This window comes from Anguilla rostrata, chromosome 10, assembly GCF_018555375.3.
Source record: "Anguilla rostrata isolate EN2019 chromosome 10, ASM1855537v3, whole genome shotgun sequence".
In the NCBI taxonomy this organism is placed as follows: Eukaryota; Metazoa; Chordata; class Actinopteri; order Anguilliformes; family Anguillidae; genus Anguilla; species Anguilla rostrata.
In genome coordinates this window covers 29,263,482-29,283,300 of record NC_057942.1, presented here as the reverse complement: position 1 = coordinate 29,283,300, position 19,819 = coordinate 29,263,482, and the positions used below count along the sequence as shown (strand labels likewise).

Below are 19,819 nucleotides of genomic sequence, written 5' to 3'. Positions count from 1 at the left end.
GCATGTAAATGGCTTTGAGGTAAGACCGCGTCAGGCATTATGGGTGTAAAAGCGTGGTATTGGTTTTGCCGAGAAATGAGATGAGGTTTTTTTTTTTCTGTCTTCCCGACAGACCATAACCAAAGTGCTTCTGCAGTACTGTGCCATCCTCACCAAGAGTTTCCCCTGCTACTGCGAGAAGGAAAAGATCGTAAGTGCCCTGGAGTTCTGTGTCTGAGAGAGAGTCCCTGCTGGCTCCATTTTGAATAAACAGTGCATCATGCTTTTAACTTAAATGGACAAAGTTCTTGCTTCTTCAAGACATAAATTCTAACTTATTCTTTTTCATTTCTTTAGTTTTAAACACTTTGAAATTTTGTCAGTCTGCTGTGCATTGGAAGTTGAACTGTCTCTCTCTCTCTCTCTCTCTCTCTCTCTCTCTCCCTCTCTCTCTCTCTCTCTCAGCCATGTGTCCTCATGAACAATGTCCAACAGCTCAGGGTCCTGCTGGAGAAGATGTTTGAGTCCATGGGTGCCAAACAGGTCAGTGACAATCAGTGCTAGCTCCCTACTCTTCTCACCGTACCTGTGAGGATGTGTCTGTGGACAAGGATTGTGACTCAGCGGCTTTTTACTTGGAACCATAGTTTATTAATTAATTAATTAATTAATTAATTAATTAATTAATTTACTTCATCAGAAATCTGACCAGGGATAAGCTTCAAAAATCTGTGAGTTACTACTGGGTCTGGTCCTAAATAAACTAGGGAAATGTTTCCCGTTTCTGATGCATTGGTGAATGCTGAGCCAGGCTCATTTTATAGGGTTTATTTGTGACCCCAGCATTGTGATGTCACAACTGGAAGCCCTGTACGGTTTGAAGGTGACCAATGAGCAGCCTGCTCAGGATCATTGCTTGTGCAGCATTGCCTTGTTGGCTGGGAAGCATGGAGCCTGACTTTGTAACAAAGAAAACTGACCTTGTGAACCTTGAATGCAGAGAATTCCCATCACGTCCTATCATGTATGGCTGTGGCTTTTATGATATCAAATATTATAGAGAAAGCATCCTAACTGTGCTGATACAGCAAAGAAAATGCTTATCAGCATGCTTTAGGCTTAAACTCAAAATCCTTCTTCATGTATATTGAAACCATGCAATGCGCCTGTGGATCTAAGTAGTCTTTGCTTGGTTTGAGTCTTCTCCATATATCACTTTTTGAGAAAAAATCCATATTTTGAACAGCTTTCTTTATTACAAGCGGTGATGCCATTCTTACTGCTGAAGATCTTTCCTTCATCTACTTGAGATGTTCTTACATAACCTAATATTCATAATCACAGTGTCTTTTTTTACTTATCCCTTCAGATGGCTGCAGAGGAGGAGAGGGTAGGTGTAGGTCCCCACCCCAATTTAGTTTTGTCCTATTACAGCTCTGAATTCCCATTAATCCACCCCCTGTAGCCTCACCTCAATATTGGTTCATCCTATCACAGCTCTGACTCCACATTACCCCACCCACTGTAGTAGCTCCACCCTGATATAGATTCATCTTATTAGAACTCCTACTCAACATAGCCCTGCCCCCCCATAAACCCGTCCCAGTATTGTTTCATCCTATTAAAGCTCTGACCCGGTGTAGCTCCACTCCCTGTATCTTAAAGTATACATACTGTATCTACCCTTCAGATCACCCCTCAAACCCTTGCCAGGATCACTTTTAAATTACACTATATTCATGTATACAGTCCTGTGTTACAGTCCTCTCATTCGAAAGCAGGTTACAGTTGCTGTATGCTTGTGTTCAAATAAATAATAATTAATAGAGTACCCCAAAGAGAAATTACAGAAGGGATCAACTTCAGAGTATGGTATGTTAAAGTCTGGTGTGTTGTGATTGGTCACAATGTGAGCAAGAGCAAGGTTATTTATTGGCCAAAGTGCTTCAGTACAGTGGTTAGTTATGTACTCTCCCTGTTCTCTATTACTCTGCTGTTGTACATAGGTATTCAGGGTTTCTAGTCATGGAGGAAGTCCGTTTAAGCAGGTTTTCCCAGCTGTGAGACATAGCACTGAGACATAGACAGCATTGATTGGGCGAAAATTAAATGGGGTCTGGTCGAGGAGGACAGCTGAAATGGAACCGATATATAACTGCGGTTCTCCAGGAACAGGGCGACTAGCCAGGAACCTGAGTCAGTCTAAAATCTCTCATTCCTCTGCTCACTTTAAGCTTGAGGATGAAGAGGAGCCAGAGGATTTTGATGAAGAGGTGGGTGTGCGTGTCATGGTTGTGGTTCTGGTTGATTTCCTTTCCCGTTGCTTTAGAGTTTCATAACCCTCTTTACTACTAGAGTGTTTTTGTTGTTCTAGCAATACTATATATACCCCTTATTACAGTTCTAATCTAGGTTTAGAAAGCTACTGGGATATATGGGGAGAGCAATAACAGCTCTCTAATGGGTTGCTAAAATTTCCTAGCATAGTGTACCAGGAACTTGTCAATGCCTCTCGAACACTCAGCTGTATCTCTTTTCTTTTCCCGCCTCCTAACGGATTAGGCAATCACTGATGATGAGGGTGATGCCTCTATGGTGGGTATTGGCACATCTGTAGAACGTGGCATTGTATAGCAGTAGTTAGGCCTTGGTTCTGTCATCTGGCAGAGACGTGTGAGAAGGGGGTGGGAGCTGGGGCATGGGGTGGAAAGGGTGCGCTGTGATTTGTTAATCCCTCTGCACAGTCAATCATCTTAAATGGATGCAGTACTGTTATTAATTGGAAACATGGCCTTCCAAGGTTTAAATAAGTCCATGGAGATCATTAGGAATCAGAGTGAGCGAAATCCTCTCTCTGCATGTCAGTGGTCTGTATGCTGTCACTATGGGGTGTATTGTTTTTCTTTTTGTCTTTCGCTTTGATTATACCCATTGTGGTGGTAAACAACCACACTTCAGAGGCCACGTGAAATGCTTACGGAAAAAAAATAAAACATCACCACTCTTATCTATTGGGTGACTATAAGACAGCTAATCAGCAGAAAAACCCTGCAGCTTCCATGTGTTTGATTAAAAATATATCACATGATCTCATGGAAGCTATACAACCCTGCTGCTGATTGGCTGTCTTATCTACACCCAATAGATAGCAGTCGTTAAGTTTTTCTCCAGAAGAATTTTTTTTTTACTACCGCATCAGGTATTACTTATTAGAAAAAGAGGAAAAGAAAGGTACTACACCAGATGGTGGACGAAGACCGTAATTGCATTTGATAATTATTGTGGTATGTCACCTAGCCCTATGTCGCCAGGTTTGGCGTATCCATTTCCGATGTGAGTTTAGAGACCGGCGGCACACCCGACTCCCCATGTCCTCTCTGCCACATTGTGAGCCGCCCCGCTCATGTGCTCTTCAGCTTGCTATCGAAGGCTTTACGGGCGGCGCACGGGGGACAAACAGATGATGCGAGGTGCCGGCGTCCCGTGGGATTGATCTGCAGACCCAGAATACCGAGAAGTCATCAAAGTTTCACGGCACTGCTGCCTAATATGGGTCAGAGCCTGTGTAGCTGAGAGTTTTTAAGCTAATAATGGCTGACTGCATCTCGCGGCTTCACGGAGCTAGAGTAACGTTCACAGCGTTAGCATCTTTGTCGGTACTCTTCAACACTCTGCATACACATTCAGTCTGTGTTTTTGCATCTTGGCCAACAGAATTTAAATTGATTATAAAATTTAAAATGTTTGTATCGATTGCTTATAAACCGCAAATGGTCAATGGCTTAATGTGCAGGTTCATGAAATCGGGACCCAACTTAGAAATGCTTTTTAATATCAGGACCGAAATGAGATTTTAGTACCTTTCAGGGACCTGTCAAATACGCACGCTAGACTCATTCCGGGACCCACCTCATACATTCACATAACCCATTTTGGGTCCCGACCCACAGTTAATAAAACACTGGGCACAGGTGTAGGGTAAACATGAAATGGTTTTCTTAAGTTACTGGCTGGTTTCTTTCCAGGTGGAAGGCAAAGAATGCCTGAAAATAGCTTCAGGGAGTGGGGGGGGGGGTGCAGTGCTCTGACAGACAGATTAGGGGGTAATTTAACAATGAAGAGGGGAAAACCGAGCGCTTGCAGACAGCTGTAAATGGGCAATCACCGGGTTCGTGGTGACACAGATTACAGAGGGGGGTTTTGAATGGATCCTAAGCCTTGAATCGAGAAGCCTGTTTCTGAGCACTCTGAAATGAAAGCCTTTGAAATGCGGAGGGGAAAATTCATTTTTTGACAAATGAAATATACACACAGTTGCTCTTGGCAAGCTTTTGAAAAACAACTGGGAGCAAATTGCTGCTGTGGGCTGATTTTGAATAGGTTGCTTTTTATTGCTGCACAGTAAAATCCATATTTTTTTTTATAGAACTGGCTATTTAACACTGATTTTTTGTTCAGCTTGACTCCGTCTTAGGTCTGATACCCCCTGGACTGAAAATACTTGCCAACAGGTTAAATTACATTCGTAACAGCCTTTTTTTCATAAGGCTTCTCTGGCTGCACAGTGTGTGTGTGTGTGTGTGTGTGTGTGCCAATAAAGGGTGCAGGAATTTCATTATTGTTCTTTCTTGTCCCTCGCATTTCATGTGGCGCTTGCGGCGCTCGTTCAGACATTTTCTAATCTTTGTGCGACCGCCTCAGTGCTCTCTTGAGAGAGCAATGATTCATGGGAAACTGAAAGAATGTGAATTGTGAATTCTCCCTCTCTCTTCCCCTTCTTTTTTTTTTTTTACAAGTCGGATGATTCAGAAATCAAGGTGAGGCTAGAAAGGAAAGATCCTGTGGTGCTGGCAGTATTCCCAAGGACTATCCCCTGTAGCCACTGTTGTTTGACACGTTCGTTTTGTGACAGAATTAATTAGCAACCATGTTTGCGCTCAAATATTTGCATAGATGTCAGACCAGGGACCCCCATTCCCACAGGGCCATAGTATCTTCCGCTTATTGGTGTGTTTCAACCACATGGTTTCTTAACTGAAATCACTGATTGGCTGCAGAGCCAACATACTGTTTGTTTTCAAAGCCTTAACTGACTCAGAGGAAACTACAAAAAAAATCGGTAGCCACTTTGACCCTGCAGGACAGGAGTTTGAGGTCCCTGAATTAGGATACAGGTGGAATACAGGGCTTGCATTGTTCAACTTTTTTGTATTATTTATGTGAAGTTCCCTTTAAATGTTCAGCTACGTTTTTCCCAATGTAATTCTTGATTTTAAAATTTCTCAAATCCTCTGTTACTTTTCTCGGGTTTATTGCATCTTTGATTCAGGAATATTTGTTGGATCAAATCGGACTGAACTGAACTCTTTTGCAGCTGGGTGTTAATGAGCTATTCGAATCACAGTGGCATTCCCGCTGCGCTGTGGAATCAAGTGAAATTCTTGCAATTACATTGTACTCCCAGAAAAGCCGAAACAAAAAATCGAAACCAAATTTAGAAAGCTGAAAAATGCAAACCCTTATGTATGATTTAGAGTGAATTTTTCAAATCCTAATCCTGTCTTTAGAAATGTGTGTTATGTTGTATATGTGGGCCTGTGTTTTACCAGTACATGAAAAGTTTCCTGACTGAAAATCATTTTTACGAAAGTGAACGTCATTGGCTGTCTTTCCACTAAGCTCTGTGGTTGAACTTCTGCTTTTTCTACAGACCTCACCATATTATTTTTTCTCACGTCAGATCTCCAGGGAACGGAAACATGGTCAGGGTTTAGCCCAGAGTCCTTGTGGACTTTCGTTCCTTGGTTTTTGTTAACCCTGTATATGGTAGTTGAGGTAAATGTGTACAGTGGTTAGGCCTCATTTACATTTACATTTGCATCGTTTGGCATATGCTGTTTTGCATCATTTTCCTCTTGCAGGACCACTTTGAACTTCTGTGTTACAAGTTGGCTAGGTGTCCATGTATTTAGCTTCAGACAAGTAAAAACTCCAGACAAGTAACTAATAAGTAGCAAGTTTAATTTTTTGTCTGATCAGTATTCAGGGTAGGGTAAGAAAGGGTTATGTAAGCTTTAGCTTTATTGAGAGTAAGTTTTCTGAAGAGATGTATCTTCACTTCAGTTTTGCGGCGTTCGCTTGTCCCTCTGACATCCTCTCTTTCTCTTCTCCCCCCTCGATTACAGTCGCGAGGTTCGGATTCAGAATGTTCAGAGGTGAGATTTGAGTAAGGGGAGATAGGGGTGGAGATGGAGGCAAGCTCCCTAGCCCCCCCCCCACCCCCCCACGCCCCCACTTGCCTCAATGGTACAGCCCCCTGTATCACCCCCCCCCCTCCCCTTTCCAGTGGTGAAGCTTCATTAGCTTGGTTTAGAGGTGTCATGCTTTTAGATTTACATATGCCACTGTACATCCACGGCACAACGTCCCCGATTTCACAGGACAATGTTGGCTGCCGTGGCAAAGAGTTCTAGAACCCTCAACCCCCCCCCCCACACACACTTTTTGGTTTAGAAAAATTGTCATCACCCCCCAACTCGTACCTCACCTGTCTCTTGCCCCATTTCTCCTTGATTATCCTCCTCTTTTTGTGTAAAATCTCAGGGGGATTGACAGTTGCCTTTAGTGGAGAAAAATTACTCTGCCGAGACAATGCGGATCGGGAACTGTATGACACGGTAAAGCAAAAGAGGACGAAAAGTCCCTGAAGAGGGGGAATAGTGTGCCCCTGATGAGCTGGGGAACTTAAGTTTGGTTACGGTAGAGCTTGCCTTTCATTGCTACTAATGACTCACCACTACGGAACTTTCCCCCCTTTTCTCTTCTTTTCTTCAGACTGACAACAAACAAAAGGAAGAAAAGGTTGGTTTGACAGGAGCAGAATGCCTTGTGGTCTGTTTGAATCAGCAAACGCCCAAATTGATATGCAAATCTGGGCTGCTGTTGCTTTTGCAGAAATCACAACCGAGCGGTATAGTTTGGCTCTTATAAACAGCACTTGCTCAGAATCCCAGCATTTTTATATTTGTTTATTATTAATTTGCATTTGAGGCTTTGCTTATTACGAGCAATCAATACAAGTCTCATGAACGTCTCCTGTGTAAAGCATATCCTTTTTATATCAACACATACCATATACACATGTGAAATATATTTCCAGATATCAGTTGTCCTTGGGCTTGAATAAGTAGCTGTATCTTTGCTCTTCGTTGGTGTGAGGCATCATGTCTTGTAGAGGTGCGCGCTGTGTGGAAGTTAGCCCGAGGCTTGTGTCACAGGTGCTGGTTGGGCTTGTTTACTCAGCTCTCACATTAGCTGTCTCATCGCTGCTCTGTAGCCCCCCTTCTGTTGCCCTGGTAGACACCTCAGCGAATGCGTTGTAGTTTCTGAAAAGGTGTTTAAAGCGAGGTTGTTTTCTTCCTCTGCCTCTCCCAGCTGGAGCACAGCAAAGAAAAGGTTTGTTTGCGAGGATCTTTGATATGTCTGAACTCCCCCTGCTGTGTGTGTGTGTGTGTGTGTGTGTGCGTGTGTGTGTTCCCTCCAGCTGTTGCAATCCTCGTGGTGCCCATTATAATAGCCATCTTATTAAATAGCACTTGACACATTGAACGCTGTCGCTGTTTAAATTTGCTTCATTTTAATTTATCAAGTTTTTTTTTTCCGATGAAGAGTTCTGTTAATGTATTTAAAATCTATTGCCCAGAATCCAAAACCCGCTTGGCTATGTTGCTTGATTGCATTGGCAAGAGCTGTTTTGGTTACTCCCGAGAGTAACTTCTTTATTCTTAATATTGTTTTCACAAAGCAAAGAAAGCACATCTTAGTTGTACCCTTCCTTGTAACATAGTTTATTCAATTTTCTCTCTTGCATTCAATAGCTTGACAAGGAAAAGGTGAGTTTCAGAGACTTCAAAGAAACAAAAAATATTATACATCATTTATATTGTTTTTTTGTATGATTTTATTTTCGTTTCGTTATAAACACACAACATGACATCTTATACATTTATCACACACAAAACATCCTAACATAAATACAAAACATCCATACAAACCAAACATTACTAGACTTACATCAAAACATACAAATCCACATAATTGCTCAGTCCTACATATCTACTGTATTTCCAAATCATACCCCCTATTCATTTTAACAGCTTAGCTATCCAATACCTTTTCACACAGCCTCTTTTGCAAATTGACACATTATCTGTTTCATTTTTATCACCTCTTTCATGAACTCCTCCAAAAAACAAACAAAACAAAAACAAAAAACAACAAATCAACCTCCTAAGCATTTACCTACTATAACTATGAATGCCTTTTAACTACTGCCTTCATTATTCCATCCCATACAGCTTCAAATTGTGCTATTCTATTCTAATAGAATAGCATCATTTATATTTTACAGTACATAATATAGTTGTGTTGCCTTTATCTGGAATTCTGGATGTTCTTGCTGAGTGCATTTTCAGAAGTGTAGGCAGTGGTAGTGCCATTGATCATTGACCTTTGATTGGATTGATTCACCCCTCTCTCTTCCCTAGATTGACAGCAGGAAGGAAAAGGTGTGTATTAATTAAAACAGTCCCCAGTCAACAGTGCAAATTCTCATGATAGGCATCATGTTAGTTGATAGTTATACGACATGTCTGATTTTCGAGAGAGAGAGTGCCATCAGCCTCCATTACTTTTTCATTACTCACATAATTCTTAATCTAATCATACAACCCAGCAAGTGTTTTCTTGTTTGTCTGTCCTGGATGTCCTGTACGGCTTGTGTGTTTTGTGTTGGCTTCTTGCTTTATGATAACCTTCCTATACAAAGATTTCCAAAGTACCAAGCAGGCAATGTCTGTGACCTTTAGCATCCCGAATATTGTACACATCTCCTTCTCTTTCATTTGGTCCCCAGCAGACGGAAAAGAAAGACCCGGAAAAACCGGTGGGTTGGTTTGGAGGATTTGTGTCACCGTAACTTATCCACCCCCCCCCCCCACCCCCACCCCCCCGATCCCCTTATCCACATCAGTAAATATGTAGTTTATATGCATGTGACATGGGCCGGCTTCCCTCTGCATTGCCGAATCCCTCTCCTATGGTGACTGGCACGTTTCCTGGCCTCCCCGCTGATCCGTTTTATCCCACTTTGCCCAAATCCCCTGTCTGGCCCACCTTGAAGTAGCTGGCTTGCGGAGTCTGGGCGGTTGCTCGGAATGTTTGTTTTAATCAGATAGATCTCATTGGCGTGTGGAGCTGGCGTGGGGCTCGGGGGACGGACCAGGTCTTCCGGGCAGAGCCAATGAGAGAAACAGATGTGACAGGCAGAATTATCGAGTCATTTGTCCCATCTGTCAGTCAAGTGTATTCTATCGAATTCTGCCCAAAAACCAATGTCTAATGTCATATCCTAGCCTAATCTTTCTGAAAATAACGTAGATGAGTCTTGAGGAAAAAAAAGTATTCCATTTAACAATTGTGCACGATATGTAAACTGTCGGCCTGCACAACTCTGCTTAGTAATTGTGCCTCATGTTTTCAATATTGTGAAATTAATTTGAGATAGATTTCATTTTATGAATCTTTAATTACGTTATATTTAATTTGCCTTATTGATTTTGCCTCAGGTTGCCTTGGGTAAGGCATTTTGCTTGATAATAGGAAAGGCGCCTGAAAAATGCATAGCATGTGCTAATATGTAAAGATGTGCTAAGACGGGATGGCTATTCGGTTGATTGGAATACATTTATGGTAGCGAATTAGTCACTGTAACCTTTGAACTGCCATTTTGCACATCACAATTAAAACTGTATCCCTCTCTGAAGGTGGAGAACAACAGTGAACAGGTGGGTGGCTCAGCTGTTCAGATCAATTAAAACTTTGCCCCGGTTCTTATTCCAGGCCCTTTTCAAATTAAAATAATTATCAGTGCATCCTACACATGAAATCAGTGTGTTTGTGTGTCAGAGAGAGAGGGGGGGGGGGGGGAGCTGTGTGTAAGTGCTCGTAATGTTATAATTGAGAGGAAAATCCACAGGCGTGCGAATGAACGACTTGAGTAGGATGGGTTCTCGTACGCTTAAGATGTGGGAACATGAGTAATGCTTGCATAAAGCGCAAATTACCCTGTAATGAGACACAGCTCATACATTTTGCAGAAACAAATTCAGCTTGTTTTTCAACAGTTTACAGTTGCTAACGATGCTTATGTCCTTGGACTTCCCACAGGTCCACTTCTTACACAAATTTTAAATACATATTTTTAAAAATATATTTAAATAAACATTATCATGACGGCACGTCACAATATTTGCAAATTAATATTATTGCCGCTTTCAGATACGGAAAGACGTATAACACTGCTGTGAGATATATGTATCACTATATTCCAGAAACGCTGCATATTTACAATATACACTATTGCAGCATATACATTTCTATAAAGGTCGTCAACATGAAACAGAGCATGCCTAGTTCACGCTCGCGATTCTGAGCGGAACATAAGCTGAAGACGGATGGAAGTACAAACAAAATTAACGGCGGTCGTAAAATAAAGACCCGGTTGCCATTAGTGCCGCCGTGTCCAGACCTGACCCATTAACGCCGGGGGAAATTTCAATGAATCAGCGGTTTACAGCTGCTGATTTGGTGGAGCTCTCTCTCGGAGAACTGATTAGATTCGGATTGGCCCAATTTGAGTGATTGTGTCCGGAGTGTCTTTTCTCTATATGAGCCCGGCTCTTTCCAAAGATGTACCGAGTGATTTGGAGTGTGTGGTGGAATTTGTGTTGTGGGCATAACCTATATCTTTTCAGTAAGTTGTAATTCTGTAGTATTTACATTTTTCCAACAATATGTTGCTGGAGTATTAGATTGTGAGTGTTTTTCTTGACTCTCTACGCAAGTTGAAACTACATCATAAAATATTGTATCTGAAAGATAATAACGTGTGAATGATCAGCACATTTCCTGTGGTATTTTTGTGGCAGTTGGTAACGAGGCGGACCTAATCCCTCTACATTTTGTCCATCTCTTTTTTTTTTGTTTCCTTTGTGTTTGCCCATGTTTCATATAATTAGACCAAAGATGAGGAGAACAAGGTGGGTCTGTGTGTTGTCTTGTGTGATATGCTACCATTTAGCCCCAAGTTGGTCACCAATATTTATATAATAAATAATTATATAAATAAATAAATAAAAATGTCACCTGTTTCTGTGAAACGGAATTGGGAAATGGCCGCTTAACTTAGATCTTTTTTTTTTCTTTCTTTTTTTTCCTTAAGATCGAGGCCAATGCCATGACGCAGAAGGTGGGCTTGAGTAGACTCAAGGACAAGTTGTTCAGATCTAGTTTTCTGTGCTTTCATTTTTGCAGAATAAAAATTTGACAGTAACAGTTTTTTATATGTATTTTGTAAATGTAGATTAGCATTTGAGTGAGTGAAATTGTGATGCATCGCTTTATTCCAAATCCTTGTAGTGTTCTGTACAAGGCTGATATCAGCACAGGAAACTACTTCAACTGCTACAACTTTCCTAGTTTTCCCCTGTCATTGTAGATGCCTTCATAGCCATAGCAGACTGTGGATTATGAGAACACAGTGATATTGTGTTGCAGTCAAAGGGCTTAATCAGATACTGCATAAACTAACCTGGTATCAAATGCTACATGTATAGAATGCTATTGTGTTTGTTGTGCATTAAGAGGTAAAGAGGTCATGTGAGAAGCAACTCATGTGGATGTTAATTCTGAGTTCAGAAACCTAAGAGAAATGATTTAGTTAAGATACTGAAAAATATTATCTGGCCTCCCGTGTCTGGAGGCTTCAGTATGGTGTGAATAATAGAGCTCCATGGGTGGAAGTGGGAAGCTCATGTTGTGAGCTGATTCCGTATGTCATATTCATAAATGAACAGATTTTGTGTTGGAGCATTTTTTGTTAACAGGGCCAAAGATTAATTAAGTCCAATGTTTTTCCCTGACAGGGAATTTGTCAGAATTTTTTTGTATATAAAAATCAGTACCCAAAAATATCTGTAGTTATTGCTTCAAAGTGGGGCTTGGAAGTAGAGTCAGTTGTTTTTCTGGAGTGTGATGCGGTAGAGGAGGTGTTGCAAAGTGTTTCTTTATTTTGAAGTTCTATGAAGTCAATGTTCCCTTTCAGCCGAGATTTATTGGACCTAATTGCTTCGAGCATAAAATGGGTGCTTCTGTTTTACCGTTCACAGGTGTCATTTTGTTTTCCCGCTAACTTAGCCTTGCCCTTTAACAGACCTGAAGCTCCAACATCTAACGTAATTGCACCCTCTGTTTCGAACATAAATAAGGTCAGACTTCAACACTGCCGGGGTCGCTGTCTGGAGGTTTTATTCCCCTCCCTCCCCTGAGCTGTCAATCACTCATTCCTCCGACGTCCCGAGCAGTGGGGTGAATGTGGAATGAGCGGATCGTTTTCCCGTCTTTCTCAGACGCCGCCGCGGAGATGCAGCCCTGATGTGGGCGTTACGCGAAACGGGTCTGAACAAAGGCACAGCGAGAGTCACTTGCCGCTCCGTCGTCATCGAAAAAGCCAGGGACAGAGAAACATTTCAAACTGTCGTGTTTCTCTTTGATTTTTTTTGGAACATAACTTGGTTTTGATATGTGTGGGCTGAACACTGTGTGACTGTGTGGGTCTGTATGACCCACCTCCCCCCTTCCACATCACAAAAGGAATCTTCTAGAACCAGGGTTTTTTCCCTGGATCAGGAAACATCGAAAAACCCCTGTTCTAGAATGTAAACCCACAGGGTGAGAATGTGGGGTTTCAGCTGGCCAGGGGAGAGTCTGGCAAAACCACCATGGGTGTAGGGGAAGGTCACCCCACAGCCCAAAATTGACTATCTATGCTCTGCTTTGATTCGGCGCAGCTGATTGGCTGAGCCCCAGCCGTCCCCCTAATTGAGAAGGGAGAGGGCCGGTTGATGACCGGCTGTAGAGGAGAACAGCAGCTGTTAATTTGCTCTGGATGTGGGCTGCTCCGCAGGTGGCAGTCAGTATCACAGAGGCATCCAGGAAGCAGTTTGTCTCAGTGGGGTCGTTATGGCGACAAATGTCCAGGCCCCACAGGCTATTATTTTGCTTGTTTACCACAATCTGGAGAAAGAGTGATTTTTAAAAAAATAAGTAGTTAAAATTTGTTGGAGCAACAGGAGAATGAGGTTTCATGAGGCAAAATATAGGCGAAGCTACAATATTTTGTCAGCGACACACTGATTTGCTGTGGTTTGGTGAGTAGGGCTAAATATGTTTTATTGATCCAATTTAGGCAGGGATTGACATCTCCCTGTAGCTCCACGCATTTGGACAATCATGAAATTATGCTCTTCCAATGCTACTTTGTTTAGCTTTTTTTTGCCAATGGTGAACAGTTGAAGCTGTGGGAGCTGCTCGCTTACTCAATGAAGGGAGGGACACCTTCATATACCAGGCTTGCCATTGGGGCAGATTTGTTAATGGCAGGATATGTCAACTAATCAGACTGCTCCATACCTGTCTGTCTGCCTACAGCTTGACCCAGAGGCTGCAGAGCTGCTTAATGACCTGCAGGTGAAGCTGAACACCGTTCTGGACAACCTGAGTGCCATGTTTGGGAATAGGTGAGCCACTTGTCTTAGATTTCACACCCTCCCTTAGCCACGCCTCAATAAACCTCACACGCAGCTCCAGACTAATGCTTCTCCCTCCACAAGGACACACAGTGTCATTAATATGAAGCGCCACTCTTACGTATCACCCCTGAATTTCATAGCTCCCCCTTGTGGAGAATACTCAGCCTGCTAAACATGAGTGGGTGTGTGAGAGAGTGAGTGAATTACAAGCCAGGTCCATGAGGTGTTTTGCTTCTAAAAACATACTCTTCACAGTCCAGTCGCATGCTCATTTTGATTGGTGAGTGATGGCTATTGGCTTGCTAATGTTGGCGTTGATGTGTGAGTGTTAGTATTTGGTTGGGTAGTGTAGCTGTTGATGGGTGAGTGTTGGTTATTGGTTGGGTAGTGTTGGTGTTGATGGATGAGTGTTGGGTATTGGTTGGATATTGTTGGCGTTGATGAGTGAGTGTTGGGTATTGATTGGGTATTGTTGGCTTTGGTTGGTGAGTGTTAGTTATTGATTGGATAGTGTTTCTGTTGATGGGTGAGTGGTGGTTTTTGGTTGCATAGTTTTGGCATTGATTGGTGAGTGTTGTTTATAGGTTAAGTCATGTTGCCTTTGATTGATGTGTGTTGGGTATGGTTGGGTTGTGTTGGTGTTAACTGGTGAGTGTTGGTTATTGGTTGGGTTGTTTTGCCTTTGGTTGATGATTGATGGTTGGATAGTGTTGGCATTGATTGGTGAGTGTTGGCTAACTGACCTTTGTTTTGGGTTTACCCATCTCACAGCTTCCAGAGCCGAATCGACGGCTGTTTGCGGCAGATGGCTGAGCTGTTGTATCAGGTGAAGGGACCTGTCAATGCTAACGCTCGCAATACTGTGGAATCTGACTCTGACAACATCCTCCGCCCCCTCATGGAATTCCTGGATGGAAAGTGAGTGAGGCCTCCATTACTATGGCCGCCATTTTGGCTCTGTGACCTTTCTGTTACTGTCCAGTTTCATTGTCGTCTTTTGTACTTGGTGTCCCCATTTGCTGTCTGTCCTCTGGTAATAGGACAGTAGATTGCCGTTTTCATTATTCAGTAGTATTGCTATTTTTATAAGTCAATGCTTTCATTTCTACGATTCTGATATTTTTCATGTTGGGTAAATTTTCATGTACCTCTCTCTCTCTCTCTCTCTCTCTCTCTCTCTCTATCTGTGTGTGTGTGTGTGTGTGTGACCAGTCTCATACTGTTTGCATCGGTGTGCGAGAAGACTGTCCTGAAGCGGGTTCTGAAGGACCTGTGGAGGATCGTGATGAACAGCATGGAGAAGATCATTGTACTTCCGCAGAGCAACGACAGCTTTGTAAGAACCCTTGACTGACCTAAAACACACCTCTCTCACACTTACACTGCCCAACACACCTCTCCTCTTTAACCTGCCTGTCAGGATGGGCACACAGGATGCACCGAGCAGCGGGACAGCTAACACACACACACACACACAGACACACACACACAGTTCTAATGGGTACCCAGGCTCCAAAGGTGAGGTGAACAGTCAGGTGCTGGCTGGAAGATTTGAGTTCACTTGACAAAACCCTACCTGATAGTCCATGTTCCTGGAGTCATCCCTGCATGTTGTGACCAGTTCAAATCTGTCCCATATCACCAACACACTCATCAGTTTTACAGTCCCTCAGGTCCACCCTGACCTCAGGAGAGGAACCTCATATCACTCTCCAATATGATAAAAAACAAGACTCACGTTATAAAAGTTTTTCTACTGTCTAGGGCTCGAATGGTTGACCTTTTTTGGGTGATGGTTTGATACATTAGACTGAACTGTAGCTAAACCGTTCCCTTGTGTCGATCTTCAGTTCAGTCAATGATTGCCCTCTAGTGGATGTCCGCTGATAATAAAGTACTCTTCCTGTTCATTGTCTGTTTGATTTGCAAGATAAACTGTCACAGTACAAGTGAAGCAGTGATAAGTTGTAAGTTCCCATGAATTATAGCTTTAGTTGCAAGTGAATATAACAGTAATACAGAATCATAGCGGAGCTGTACATGCAGATATAAAAATGTGAACAACTATTAGAGAAAGTGTGTTTTTTTCCTGTGGTAAAACCATCTTTAATCTGTTCCTCTCTGTTTTGTTTAGGGGGTACAAATCCTCACGGCTGCTAAGGAACTTGGACAGCTATCCAAACTCAAGGTACTGCACCTATGCAAACCCATGCATTGTGTACAGTTTAGATGGTTATGAATATGTATGTTTCTCAGAGTCAGCTATAATGCTGTTACTCAGAGCAACTACCCATGGCAAATTTTAGAGTAAGTTAAAGTGTCGTTCTCTGAATAAAGACTTGTGTTACTGATTAAGATAAGCGTATATTATTCTGCTCAGAGTAAAGACTGTTGGTTTGTGAAATTAATTGATTGATTGATTGATTTTGAGGTAAACTCTCCATGTCTCTCTCCCCTTGTCTTCTGATTGGTTACAGGGAGCAGGCGAGACTAAAAGCCTGAGCCCGAAACAGTGTGCCATCATGGAGGTGTCCTTGGAGACCATCAAGGTGAGCCAGGGGGCGGGGCCACAGACTATTCACAAATATTCAATCACTCTTTTGGCACAAGAACAAACTCGATTTGGGATTTTTGCTATCAAGGGGATGTGCACAGTACAAAGATTTTTAAAGGGGACATTTCTAGCGTAGAGCTTGCCAGGAAGTATGTTCTCGGCTCTCTGGAGTTTTAGGTCATTGCTATGGGTTGAATGGAGTTGAAATTGTGGAGACTCCTGATAGCTCCCTCTCTTTCTCTCCATCCCTCTGTTTTTCTGATTCTTTCCTCTCCTCCTCCGCCCGACGCCTGCGCCGTGCAGCAATACTTCCATGCCGGGGGGAATGGGCTGAAGAAGGCGTACCTGGATAAGAGCTCGGAGCTGTCCTCGCTCCGCTACGCGCTCTCCCTCTACACGCAGACCACCGACGCGCTCATACGCACCTTCGTCACCAGTCAGCACACTCAGGGTGAGGCTGCCGCATGTGCAGACCAACACACACACACACACACACACACATACACTCCTGAGCAAAAAAAAATGGGCCAAGCCCAAAATGGCAAAATATTTTATATTTATAGTTTTTAATGGTCTTAACAACGAATCATTGGTCAGAAAATTAGCAAGAATTAAACAAATGCACTCCTGAGACCTGTGCCACCATTTGCTCGTTTATTTGCTGCAGTGAACTGTTTGGGGAAAAGCTAGAAACAGGGAAATTCACTTACACAATGGACAAATTAACATAATGTCAAATAAAAGAGTCACGTTTTGTATTTGGTTGCATATCATTTGCATGCCATGATTTCCTGATGTCTGTGACCTATCAACACCATCAGAGTCTGGATATCTTATTTTCAGCTTGTCCTACAAGCGATACAAAAACGATTTGCATTTGAATGGATCTCTATGGGAATTAGGGAGTGGGACTAGATTCAGCTGTAAATTATGCTGATACAGTGTAGAACACATTTGCTGGCTAAATGGATTTAAGTCATCAAGGGTCCAAGGTATCAATGAGCCTCAAACCACCGTGCTGCTGCCAGATATGTGGTAGATAATACAAGCATTGTTTCTCCTGAATATTTTTTCCATTGAGTTCAACAGGAAGATTAATTAGGAGACACAATGCTTGTAGTATCTACTGCATATCTGGCAGCAGCACGGTGGTTTGAGGCTCATTTGATACCTTGGACCCTTGATGACTTAAAGCTTGGCCCATTTTTTTGCCCAGGAGTGTACACACACATACACACACAGACCACCGACGCGCTCATACGCACCTTTGTCACCAGTCAGCACACTCAGGGTGAGGCTGCCGCATGTGCAGACACAGCAAGCACAGGCACATGTAAACCAACACAAACACACACACACACACACAGATACACGCATATAAACAAACACACACACACACACACACACACACACGTAAACAAACACACATTAACACCACACACGTAAACAAACACACATACACACACACACACGCATATAAACAAACACACACACACACGTAAACCAACACACATACACACACACACACACACAGACACGTAAACAAACACACGTACAGACACGCACACATGCAAATCAACACATATACACACACACACATTTAACAAACATACATACACATGCACACACACATATGTAAACAAACACACACCATCACACACACACACACACAAAAAACATGCACGCACACATGCACACACAAACATGCATACACACATGTGAACACACGCCACCATTGCAAGGTCCTCTCATCTCCACCATCACGTGAGGAGTCTTTATTCCCGTCCCTGTCCCCGGAATGAATACTGTGTGTACATTTTGGTTTGTAGGACTTTCATCCAGACTTCTCTACTGAGTGCTCTGCTCAAGCATTTTTCATGCATTTCCTTATGTAATTCAGCCCAATTTCTCCTCTGTCCTAACTGCAACAAAGTAAATAATCATTTCTCATTCATTTTAATAATTCATATTTTTTTATGCCCCATGTGTAGTCGGAGAACACACTACAGTCAAAAATAAGCCATAGTGCTGACTCTGCATTTCATATTGAAATTGCATACTCTCACTGTCTCGTAATTCAGTATAGTCTGCACAGGGCTGTGGCTTCAGATCTAGCCAGCAGAGGGCAACAGTGAGGAAACAGTCTCTGTCTACAGAGTCAGAAATGGATCCTGCATTCAACATGCATGTGAATGTTTTTGTTGTTTATTTTCTCTCCTCTATTGTCTTTTACTCCATGCCCTCTCCTCAGTGCATAATGGGATGGGTATACGGATAACCCCAAATGAAAACATTCGCCCAAAAAGGGGTAGGTCACAACAGCTAAGAAGCCTCCCCGGTCTTTCCTGAGTGAGGTCTTTGATGCCAATCCTGTGGTCCATCCCCCAGACCCCTCTCACCCCCTCACCCCCACCCTCCTTGATTAATAACAACAGCCAATCATCTGACAATGTTCCTTTTTGGTCCTCCCATTATCCCAGATCACCGTGGTCGACCCTGCTACCCACTCACAATGAACCACGCTTAGAGGAACTTAGAATAACTTAGAGTTTCTATACCCTGCCCATTCCAGGATCCCCATGCTACAAAATGGTTACAAATATGTAATGCAACAGTCACACTATGTTGGGAACTTTGAAATGAGCCGTACTTGGAGCTGGGCAGAAAAGTTACATATTATAGTTTCAGTTCAGTAGACCGTGATTAGTTGAAGTAAGAGATGAAGTCTTTGGGCAGAACAAAAAATCTGCCAAAACCGTGGTCCCTCAGTGCCAGGGTACAGGGAGAGGCTGGTGGTTTTTTTAGAGCTTGCAGTGGAAAACTACTGTTTTCAATTATCACACCACTCCATGGCAAGGCTTACGTCATAACCTGAACAACATGTGACTTATGTAAGAACTCGAAGAGGCTCAGGCAAGAGGCTGCCCGTAACGTGCAAAGCATGATAAGTTCATGAGGTCTTGCCCAAATACGATCAACCTCGGTCCAGCTCTCAAATTATAGATTGTCATGTCAGAATTTGTTCATCATTTAAGTTCTTTCTAGATGGCAGCAAATGATTGCTGGGCTAGCCCATTCTCTTCATATTCTTATGAATAATGACCCCCCCACTCCGCACACCCCCCTCCGCAGGGTCAGGAGTGGACCGGCCCGTCGGCGAGATCTCCATACAAGTGGAACTTTCCACAAACCCTGGAAATGGAGAGCAGAAGGTCACCGTGAAAGGTGGGTCCCGACCCAACCCAAGAGACCACAATCCTCATTGTTTTACTGTCAGGAAATGATGATAAAAATGATGGTCATAAAAACTCTTTTGCTTTCTGTTGCTCTTCTCTCTCCCTCCTTCTTTGTCTGTCTGTCTCTCCCTTCTGTACTCCTCCCTCCTCTCTCACAGTTGTGGCGGTGAATGACCTGAAGTGGCAGACCTCCGGAATGTTCCGGCCCTTCGTGGAGGTCACCATGATCGGACCCCACCTCAGTGACAAGAAGCGAAAGTTCTCCACCAAGTCCAAGAACAACAGCTGGTCACCCAAGTACAATGAGACATTCCACTTGTAAGTGTTTACATCCGAGACCCTGTGGAGCTGAAGTAAAAATATGACTGTTGTGGTCGATCTCTTTCTTTCTCACGTTTTTA

The 19,819-nt window shown here is 42.9% G+C and overlaps 1 protein-coding gene across 1 annotated transcript in view; it reads left to right on the top strand.

Annotated features, from left to right (window-relative positions):
- The window catches only part of LOC135233161 (uncharacterized), a 164,693-nt gene that overhangs the window by 142,000 nt on the left and 2,874 nt on the right, over nucleotides 1-19,819 (top strand). Inside the window, exons 30-39 of the mRNA XM_064296420.1 lie at nucleotides 113-190; nucleotides 445-522; nucleotides 13,528-13,616; nucleotides 14,400-14,546; nucleotides 14,841-14,964; nucleotides 15,763-15,816; nucleotides 16,106-16,177; nucleotides 16,486-16,633; nucleotides 19,315-19,407; nucleotides 19,577-19,736. Coding sequence (XP_064152490.1) covers nucleotides 113-190; nucleotides 445-522; nucleotides 13,528-13,616; nucleotides 14,400-14,546; nucleotides 14,841-14,964; nucleotides 15,763-15,816; nucleotides 16,106-16,177; nucleotides 16,486-16,633; nucleotides 19,315-19,407; nucleotides 19,577-19,736 — 1,043 coding nt within the window. The remainder of the gene's footprint in view (nucleotides 1-112; nucleotides 191-444; nucleotides 523-13,527; nucleotides 13,617-14,399; nucleotides 14,547-14,840; nucleotides 14,965-15,762; nucleotides 15,817-16,105; nucleotides 16,178-16,485; nucleotides 16,634-19,314; nucleotides 19,408-19,576; nucleotides 19,737-19,819) is intronic.